This window comes from Triticum aestivum, unplaced genomic scaffold (genome assembly GCF_018294505.1).
Source record: "Triticum aestivum cultivar Chinese Spring unplaced genomic scaffold, IWGSC CS RefSeq v2.1 scaffold172968, whole genome shotgun sequence".
In the NCBI taxonomy this organism is placed as follows: domain Eukaryota; kingdom Viridiplantae; phylum Streptophyta; class Magnoliopsida; order Poales; family Poaceae; genus Triticum; species Triticum aestivum.
The window spans coordinates 1-10,869 of record NW_025229973.1 but is presented as its reverse complement, the minus strand read 5'-3'; the positions used below and the strand labels follow the sequence as shown (position 1 = coordinate 10,869).

The 10,869-nt window shown below is 43.9% G+C and overlaps 1 protein-coding gene across 25 annotated transcripts; it reads right to left on the bottom strand.

The window, feature by feature from the left end:
- Nucleotides 1-3,555: 3,555 nt before the first annotated feature.
- LOC123175221 (uncharacterized) lies at nt 3,556-8,366 on the bottom strand. 25 transcript variants are annotated; one of them, XR_006487709.1, is made up of 9 exons: nt 8,039-8,366; nt 7,700-7,941; nt 7,272-7,542; nt 6,804-7,160; nt 6,350-6,520; nt 5,420-6,262; nt 5,201-5,261; nt 4,224-4,346; nt 3,556-4,016 (listed from the first exon to the last, which is right to left on the bottom strand). XR_006487709.1 is itself a non-coding variant. In XM_044590183.1 (8 exons), exons 4-8 carry the CDS (start codon nt 6,939-6,941, stop codon nt 3,982-3,984), a joined length of 528 nt encoding a protein of 175 aa, XP_044446118.1. In that variant the 5' UTR covers nt 6,942-7,160; nt 7,272-7,542; nt 7,700-7,941; nt 8,039-8,366; the 3' UTR covers nt 3,556-3,981. The 25 variants fall into 25 exon arrangements, 2 of the variants coding, with proteins under 2 accessions (XP_044446118.1, XP_044446117.1); XR_006487710.1 differs by having other exon boundaries at nt 4,224-4,276; XR_006487703.1 differs by having other exon boundaries at nt 5,201-6,262.
- Nucleotides 8,367-10,869: the final 2,503 nt, after the last annotated feature.

The following is a 10,869-nucleotide window of genomic DNA, read 5'->3' as shown; positions in this document are numbered from 1 at the left end:
AACTCCCCTTCAAAGCTGGCACAGTCCATGTTGAACCACAGTTCATCCTCAAAGATGGTTCGATCTCTAAAGAGTTTACATCAAAAAATAAAATCGAAGCTTCTCAATTTTTATCATATCATGCGGAGGTCATATCATGACATCATGCGAGGTTTCATGTTTTTCAGACTTCATTTACCTTTTTAATAATTAAAAGACGAATAAACTTCATGTTTGTGGTTGACTCTTGCCACAAAGGTCTTTGAGATTTTTTTTCCTTTTCTTGTATAAGGTGTGCAGATATACTCAAGACCCTGAATATGATTTTCCAAAACACTTTTGTGCAGTGTTTAATGTACTCGTAGTTCAAATTTGAATTATACACATTAAATGCCTAGAAATGCACTGAATGACTTAGATATAGCAACCGAACCAGAAAAGTGTCAAATTTGAACATAAATGATGATATGTTGTATGTTGAGTGTAACAAAGAATTCAAGGTCAAAAGATGAAGCATATGTCAACTCCCCTTCAAAACTGGCGCAATCACTCTCAGAATCCAATTCATCCTCGGAGATGGTTTGATTTCTAAGAATGGACTCTCTCCTTCCCAAAATATAAGGCGTGATTGATTTTACACGGTCTTTGATGCACGACTTTGACTACTAATATATCAAAGTACATGGATTAAACACATATAAATGGCATCGTCGTAATTGTCTTGCAAAACAATTTTAGTTCATATGTTTGTATATTAATTTTTTAGACATGGAATACGTGAAAATCACTGTCAAAGTTGTGTAACGAAGACAAAAAAAAGTCAATCGGCGCCTTATATTTTAGAAAGGAGGGAGTACATCTTTACCCATTCACCTAGCTGATAAAACTGTGGCAAGCTGGCTAGAAGGATTAACGGACGCGCCCTTTTACTTCAAAACGCAAGCCAGCTGATAAAACAACCACGACCTGCATGCCAACAGCAACAGGCACACATACATCCATACATCGAAAGGCCAAGAAGCACGTGATATGGTCCAGACGTATGTACCTCTTGCACATGCCGACGCGTCCCAAGTCTTCCCTTTTGTTACTTAGTCACCGCCAGTGTCAGATCGAGAACGAATCTAATGTGTTAGGGGTAGTAGTAAGTACGATGGTGAGAGTGGAGCAGGATCCATCGATGCCATTGCTAGCTAACTTCACATGCTCGGTGATGAGTAGTAGATCGACGGCAAGTAGCTAGGCACCTCACGGTTCATTCTTGGAAGTTTCTCCCGGCGACGACGGCCGCGTCATGTATAGACACGGCGGCGACCCGACCCGACACACGCAGCACGTCGATCCAGAGGCGCGGGGACAGCTAGCTCGCCCGACTTCGGCGACCGTTGACAAATTAAAGCACAAGACACTACTACTAGGAGTACTAGCTTTCGATCTCAGCACGTTGAAAATCGGAACATACGTATATACGAGTGGATCAGGATTGAGATCAGAGTCAGGGGACCCTGCAGTTAAGTTGGCAACAGTGGCCGCGGTTGGAACGCTGAACATGACATGGATGACACGCTCGTACTATGCAGTAATGCAAGTTGCATCTTAGTACTTTCTCCGTAAACTAATATAAGAGTGTTTAGATTACTAAAATAGTGATCTAAACGCTCTTATATTAGTTTACAGAGGGAGTAATATACATGCATGCTCGGCTCGTTCGACGAACGCAACGACGACGACGACGAAGATCATAATACCGCGATGCCACGAGAGTGAACCCAGTACGTATACTGCTGCATGCCGCCTAGCTCCTCCAAGGTCTCCGATTATGACGAGTCAACCTTCCATCGCGTTGCAGGTCCCGGCAGGCCCGGTGGGTGGCTCGCATCCACGTACGCTCCGGCGGCTTTAGGTCGTCGTTCTTCAGTCACAGGGTCTTCTCCACAATGCATTTCCAGTAGCCTCACGGTTTTGTGAGCGACAGCGAGCTAGGACTGAGGAGTGATATTCGAGCCACATGATTTCGCTGTGGCTCACGTGTAAATGTTTTTTAATTGATTTTGTGTGATAACCTAGCTAATTACCTCTACACGGTTTCTACTAGCCGGATCAACAAGTTTCTACTAGTACGCAGCAAGTTGGAGTAAATTTTGTTGGTTCTTGGAGCGCACGAATTAAACAACTTGGCATAAGAAAATTGGAGGGATGCCGACAGAGGATAAGCACGTAGAGTACTTACTAGACATGTGGTGTGGTGGATGTATATATGTTGGGAGGGCATGGAACGCCATTGGGTGGAGTGGACACTCGTCAAACTCGACAGCTAGGCCATGCCCACGTTACCACATGATCAGTTTGGAACTTGGTCAAATGCTTAATTAATTTAGTACACCCCACTGCTGTCAAAACAAAAAATTAGTACACCCCACTAGGCCACCACCATTCAGCCATCGAATCGATTTATACTTGTCATTCCATACTTTCTCTCAATAAGGAGAAAATATAGTACGTACTAATTACTAGTAGCAAGAAAGAATTTCAGGGGTAAATAAGTCCTGTGTAAAAGAAAAAAGAATACACATAATCCTCCATTAAATGCTTTTGCACCACCTCACTTTCCTCCATCAACAACATCAGATTGCTCCCAGCCTGAGAGCTGTTGGCGCCCATCTTCTGTTCCCATGCCGTCCAAGACAGATGACGGAACCGATCCGTTTTCTCAAAGCTGGATTGACCGTGACCCTCTCATCTCATGTGCTTTCGGCATATAATTATTGGATAGCGTTACGGATTAACATCCAGCGATCGAGCTGCTGACCGACATCCATGTCCATGGAATGGAATCCTGTTATATACCTACCGCCCATCAGCACGCAACAGCATTCAGAAACCAAAGGCTACTCTGCTCTATGTTGATTTGATGCTAAAACCAAGTGCCATCAACCGCTTATTTTTCTACAGATACGTCTACATCTAGCTACCGATCAAGGAAAGAGGCGATGAGCCAGCCAAATTCTGAAGAATTTTCCGTCAATTCCCGTAGCCGTCCAAAGATATGCCTACCGACTAACAAGTCCAATCCTTTCGAAAGTGTTGTTCTGAGCTGGAGCTCAGATGAGCTCGTTATCTTCATCGCCTGTTCATGTCTAGATTCGAGCCGCTTCTTGTATATAAAATTGTATAGCGATGCTGTCTATCCCGTATTTCTCCAAAAGCCTGCAGACAGGCCCACCGTTGTCGGCTCGTAAATGCGACGGCCACCGTTAGAGACTCATCCGCACAGATGGCCATTTAACACCCGGGCCACGGCTCGGTTGCCGTCTGTTCACTGCCGCATATTTACTGCATTCCTGGACTGACCGCCTCACCTGCCTCCCATCCTGCCTCTACAAACCCCAAGTACTATTTTAATACACAAAACATTGCCCCCGCCCAACCATATACAATTCAAAAATTTAAACTGTTCTCAATGGAGGTGGTGCTGCTTGCACATGTGTCAAAAAAAACAATCAATGCTCATCCCCGACATTTGGTAACATTCAGTTATTTGACAAAAATCAATCAATGACCAACTAACACAAGCAGTTCTGAAACTTGTAGCAACAGTCACGAGCCTAATATTTTTTTGTATGAACATTTACTCACACCACCACAAGTAGTAAGGCAGATCATTTGAAAACAGATACCCAAGGCTGGCAGCAGAATGGAAATCTATGAAAACTCAATCCAAAATGCTCAACTACACATCATTTGCATTGCACATCTACGCTTTCACTAGTACAATGAAGAGCTTACTACCAATTGTATTCCACAGCATCAACTAAAGACTAAACACCCAGTTCGAACAACACTATATCATACCACTGATGTTCCACTAAATGTGTCGGCAGAAGTGCAACTTTCAGATACAGATGGCATCAGAAGCACAACTTTCATACAACAGATGCACTCATACAGGATTGTCCGAATTGCTTGAGTATAGCCATTGTGTATATCTTCACAGCATGGTCCTCAATAGCTAAGTTTGCCCTCATTAGCGGCCTCCCCTATCATTTATCACAAAACAAAACAAGGTTATTATCAAGAATTCCCCTGGTTCCAGCCCTTGATAATATCATTCAAGCAGCAACATGCAATTCTAGTCATCTTCTCTTCATACTTCTCTGACTCGCGGTTGAATTGAGATAACTAAAGGTAGATCAGTCAAAGGCTACATCAGGAAGTGGTGCGTTCGGCATGTATGAAAGTTGTACCATCGCTGAGGGAGTTCCGGTTGTAATTCCTCAGCACGCTCATCAAGGCGACCCTAAGAAACCAATTGGAAACAACTTTGTCGTCATCAGAAAGCAGCATTGGCGCTAGCAAACACCTTGTTCCTAACCAGGACAGTGAAGAACAGAAACATAAACACACCCAACAACATCAATGGAGAGACTAATGTATCCAGTAATGATATGGACAGGTTAGATGCATCAAATCCAATGAGCAACCAATGGAAAAGGTAGCTGTATAAACAAAAAACCAGGAATACAAGAAAAATACCTAGCAGCAGAGAAAAACGAAACATCAGAAGGCAGAGGTCATAGTCTAGACAACGACACTGGAGTGGAAAAACATGGAAGTGAGGACAATAGGTGTCACATAAGTATTTTGTATACGTTATATTGTGCAGAGACAATAAACAACAGTTTTTTCTTCACATTTTATTCGATCAATGATAGATCTGTAAGCAAGTAACTAAACCTTATTTAATCTTTGTACATCGTTTCAGAAATTATAAGGAGGTTGTCAACACCACGGGTGAGCTCATCGTTAATCAGGTTATCCTCATGCAGCCCATCGTCATAGGTAGATTTTAAAGGTAAATTGTGATCTAAAAATATTGCACGAATTTCCAAAAAGTATAGAGGTCTGGAGGGAAAAGGTGTCGAGATGATCCCCTTCATACATGTCTCGCAATGCAAGTAGCTTATCTTATTTGAACATCAGAATGCATTACTACTGTCTCTACATGTGATAGATGTTAGCGAACATGTTCATCATACTTAGAAGTTAAAACCAATGGAAAAAAGCATTGCATGTCCTCCATCCACAAAGAAATAATAGTATAGTGATTGGTTGCATCAGGAGAAATATGTAAATCGTAAGATTTAACAAATTTGTCTAACCTATATAGATAATATAATAAATAATAATCATTCAAAGCAGCACATGGATAGATAAGACATACCACACCAAATCAACAGCATGAGCAACACTAAAATATATCGCCATGGCATACCAGAAATCAGCTGTGCAGGAAATAAATTGATAAAATTAGAAATGACACACTTATTCAAGGTCCATGACTGAAGCTACCTTAAGAACGATTAACTTATCCTAGCAAACACTTAAGATCCAATAATGAAAGAAATCCTAGTTGGACTAAAAAGTATTGATGTTACATTACATGATAAACCAATATTTTGAGTGAGCTCCATCGACAAAATTCTGTAGCGCCTTTCTTAAGTGGTTTGATATGATCAGAACCAGCTAGGCCAAAGAAAATAAATATCTATGGTAGAAGTTTGAAAGCAATATGAGATTCTTTAACGGCATGGACACACTGCACATAACCTGCATGCTGCAAAGAAATCACTTTTATGCCTAACTAATGGCCTGTAGTTGTAACATGAGAACAAAGGTATAGATCACCGAACAATCAGCTAGAAGTGCGTAGGACCCAAGATGAAAGCAACAAAAGTACAAGGCTGTTGAGTAGTGACTGCGGATCTAGCCCAGCATGCCACAGATATTGGTTTTGGTGTGGGACTCCTCTGTGACCATGCTTCGACAGCCCGAAGTCTGAAACCTTTGATCGCAGCTGCTTGTCCATCAGGATGTTGCTCATCTTGATGCCTCAGTGGATGATCAACGGCATGCATCCACTATGCAGGTCCAACAGAAAAAAAGTTACAAAACCCAGATTTCTGTTTTCTATTGTTATCTATAAATATACTTGGAAGTAATTAATCTAGCACTCCACACGAATAAACTGAAAAGCAATATATAGTTCAATCGCTCTAGAAATAAATGCTTGAACTATATGTACATTTCAAGCCTGCGATGAATAACCAAAACACCGTTAATCATATGTGGATTGGGAACAGTTGAATGGTGGTGATTGCTAAGGACACTAGTTTCTAGTTATACTGTACACAACAACAAAATCATCACGTCATTTTCCCCTTTTCGAGATGCTGAGGTCCACCATTCCATAACTAGTTGCCACAAATCTACATCCCGCACTAATCTGATCCAGATTTCAGAGGAAAAGAATCTCAGCAATAGTGCTATCAGACACAACCAAAGTATATAAGAATTTCTAAACCGCACACACCTTTATGTCCACCCCGGGGCTTGCGGATTCACCATGCCGGTCGACAGCTCCAATACCGTGGACAAGCTTTGCCATCCTCCATTTCACGCCTGCTTGTTCCTCACGGATATGTGCGGCCGCGCTCATCGCTGCAGCCGACGATTGCTCTAGACTGCCGATAGGCGTACCGTCCTGCAAACCAGCTCCTATGTCAAAGGGAATCTGGCGAGAATCAGATTACAGGACAGACTCAAAATTGGCAAGTGTGCGCTGCAATTTGTAGGAAATCAGGGTGTTAGAAGGGAGAGAGGGTTTGGTGGAATTGTTGTTCGTTGTATTGCTTGAGCCTCGTGGGCATATATATAGGAGTACATGGTCAACTTGGAGTACAAGACAAGCCGGAACATATCCTAGTCTATCTCATATTTCCTAAATAAACATAATACTCAACACATGGCAATGTTACAGCTTTTACCTGCTGATGGGAAATGGCATCATCTTCTTCCCAGGGCCTCCACTCTCTCCCAACCTCTTCTCGGCGTCCATGGAAGTGCGCAGCAAATTCAGGGGGAGAGAAGTCCCCAGCCCAGACGTGCCGGAAACTCATTGACATTGTTTTGCCTGAGTTGCTTTATGAGATCTCAGCTGTACATGTCAATATGCTTATGTGATGGCCAATGGATTGTCTCACCGAAATTAGGGGAAAGTGAATGGTTATGATTCTCTCTATGCTCTACGATACACCACCCATTGTCTTCTTCCCAGTAGAAGTCTTATCAGTGCAGGGCATTCACATCTGCACGAGCCTTGTGTTCTCTACACCTGCTTTACCCTGCATCAGGGTATGAAAAACCTTTTAATCAGATGCCAGTACAAAGAATACACTTGAATGTATCCGCTGCACCCAACATTCATGAACGATGGCATCAAAAATTTGACTCACCTCACAACCACAGAATATATCTTGCATGCATTTCGTCCACTCCACATTTAGCCGGATCTTCCTATACCGTATGCCAAAACCTTTTTCCCATGAATACAGGTTGTAGAAGTCATAGGCCTCACCCACAAAGTCGAATGAGGTGCCAAGTACAGTACAGGTGTGATCACATTCTCTGTCGGGTTCTCTGCGAAACACCTCATAGCCTTCTCGAACGCACTGATCCGAGTAGGGCATGGCGCCCCTGCTTGGTGCTGCAGCTCCAGTCCTAAGCCTGCAACCACCCAATCAATTTACCATCAGTTAACTGAATGGACTGAACTACCTTCTTTCTGAACCTAGGAGACTATATGTGCCTCTGTTCTTCATCCCCACACTACAACATCTAACTGAATTAACGATAGACAGTCAAGCTCCTGTACTGTACTCACCTCTTATTCCACCCGGGTGCTTCGGGATTCATCTTCCCAGTTGACAGTTCAGACGTCGGAGGGGAGTGCTACCTCTTGCCCGACAAGATCTGCGCCTCTCCGTTTTCACCATCCTTTCCTGCACCGACACCGCCGGCTCCAGGGCCGCCGGCTCGGGCTCCGTCTGGTACGCCAGTAGGCCGCCATTCACAACTACCGGGGCAGGCATCAAACTCTCTCCAACCTCCTCCAGCACAGCAGATCTAAATCACGTGAAGCAACCAAAATCGCTTGCACTCAGGCACACTGCGGCACGAAAAAATGCCGACAACCTCGCCGGAGAAGAAAGGGTCCACGTACCTGCCGATGGGCTGCATCAGGAATTCCATGGTGGATCGCCGCCGCCGCCACTCCTTGCCCCCTAATCGCACTCCTCCGCTTCACAAACCCCACTCGTTCTCTGGTCGAGAACTCGCTGGTGCATTCAATTCGAGGCTGGTGCGTCCCCACCGTATAGCGATTTTTTAGATCCATGGATCAGACGGCGGCTCCGGTTCTGATCCATGGAACACCTCTCCGGCGGGGAACGGCCGTCCAACCGCGCATCTACTCCGCCTTCCGTTCCCCGTCACCTAGGCCCACTACCCCACATCTGCCGGGTACGTATTTCGCAACAGTGCTCATTTTCCTGGAGACCAGTCGAGCTTGTATAATATATTGACACAGATCCGCACACACTCACCAATGCTGTGGATAGCAAGCTCATATGAGCTCGCGTGCAGTTACTCCGCGTCCCAATCCTTTCGCCTAAAGCAACCATGCCTTTTAGTATGTCTCTTTGTTTTGTTCCTGCAAGATAGCATCAGGTGCCAAGCAGGAAGTTCAGGCTTCAGAGAAAGCAACAGGAACAACAACGCCCTAGTTGGGACATTGTCACTGGCAAGAGTGGGGCCACGCATGACAGTATTTTTTTGCCTGGTCATAAATGCAAATGATAATCATAATGTACTACTACTATTGAAGAAAAGATAACACATTTCAACTACGACAGAGAAATATTTTCGGGCAATGAGTGCTAGTACCGGTTTATAACTCTTGCGTGTATTCCTAGATTCGAATCCTCCAAAATTCCAATGTAATTTATTTGAAAAATAGGCCTTTCACAGTGCCGATATTAACCCTAATTATTATTATTATTTTGCGAGGGAACCCTAATTATTTGCGAGACGGAAAAAACTCCATGGTTGACTTGGACTTATCAAGGCGAAGTCATGGTGCCATAGAACTTGATAGGCTAGTCGGGATAGATTGTACGACAGCCACTACTTTTCATTGGGCTCAATTTACTACTAATTTTCCATCGTTCTTGTGTGTGTACCAGTCAAAGCATAGCAGTAGGAGCAGGAATTGTCATGCGCGATTCCAAGACTAAGGTTGTGTTTGGTTGAGCTTTTTTCACCAACTTCTGGTTTGAAGATGTTAAAAGCTAACCAAAGGGGTAAAATTTCACATCAGTTTTTGAGAATCTGTAGCTTCTTTTTAGTGCAAATTTCGCAGTTGGGGGTACCCCAACTTCTCATCTTCTAAAGCAACCGGTTATGGCCGTCCTCTCAAAGCTGAATGCTTTACCCACCAATGCCACTGCCAAGTGATACCGCTTCGATCTGTTTTCTCACACGCTCGCAGGACACGCGCGTAGGAGTCTCGCGGGACACGCATGACAGACAGTTTCGAGCCGCCGCACCGGACGCTAGGTTGGCTGCCGCCCCCGCCCGTTCCGGTGCACTAGACTTTTTCCTCCTACTCCATCCTCTCTTCTCCTCCTACTCCTTCCTCCCACCTTCGTTTTCCTCCCACCTCCCTCCCCTCCCTCCCTCCCGCGTTCCCGACAGCCCTAGGCCGGACGGCCATTCAGCGGCACCAGCGCATCGGCCCTCTGTTCTCCTCCCCCCACTCACTCCTCCCTCCTGTGCACCTGAAGCACGCACGGATTGCATATAAAGTATTTTCTTGAAGAAGCTTCAGTTTTGACCTCTATGCACCTGAAGCACGCACACATTGCATATACAGTATTTTCGTGAAGAACAATAGAGCATTGCAAAGTTTGCCTTCAAGATTGTTAATTCAGAATGATTGTTGGCTTGCTGCATATGAGTTCAGGTGCTAAAGGTAGCTATTGAAGGAAGCTAGGAGATCACCAACAACGTTATAGTGTTTAGTAGTGGAGCTGATTATGCATGGGCATATTTCTTATACACTAGCTGATGTTGTCTTCCCTTTGGCCAGTTGGATCTAGATTTTCTATCTTGTCTTTGGCTCAGTTGGATCTAGTTAATTTTTTGTCTTGCCTTTGGTTCAATTGGATCCTGAGCTACATCGTATATCATGCGTATATAAAACTAAAAGACGTATGGTGCTCTCCTATTTGTACATACATGTACGCACTCTTTACTAACTATCTAGTGCATAGTATAGTCATTTATGTGTATAATACAATATTAAAAAATAAAAATTTCCTTCCCAAAATGGCCTTTTATATGTCAATTATATTACGTAAGTGTTCTACGGTCAATTAGCATATAAACAATCTCTCAGGCCCTCGGGGCATTACAGACAATTCACAGTCAAATCTAAAGTTACGCAGTTCTTTCAACTAAACAACTTCCAGGTTTTCCACAACTGAAAGTTGACAGACGCTTTCTCGCAGCTCACAACAGTTTTTTCAGAATCTGTAGCACAATCAAACACAACCTAAAGAGCAAAGACCAAGATAACTTCACCCGGTGGCGGAGCCACATGGTGGGGATTTTGCGACCGACTTATATACTTTCAACCCAAAGAGAAGTACAACAGTGTGCCCACTGCCCAACAGTGTCCATCGGGTGGAGGTAGGGCCCCAACGGCTGGCAATGCGTGACATGCCGAGGCAGGAGCACCAAAGGAAAAAATGCTTTTGCCTTTCCTATATGAAAATCCTAGTCTTCTGATCAGGAGTTTTGGTCAAGTCTAAACTATTTTGTTGGTAAAAAAATTGTGCCGATTGGACCATATTGTTTCGAAATTATAGCTACAGCACTGACTCCACCCAGTAAGGTTTAAACCCGGAATTCACACTTACACACACCCTTGGTGGGTTCAACATAGGAACTCATTGAGATTCACATATTTATCCGCTGTCTGTGTCTTCGTAG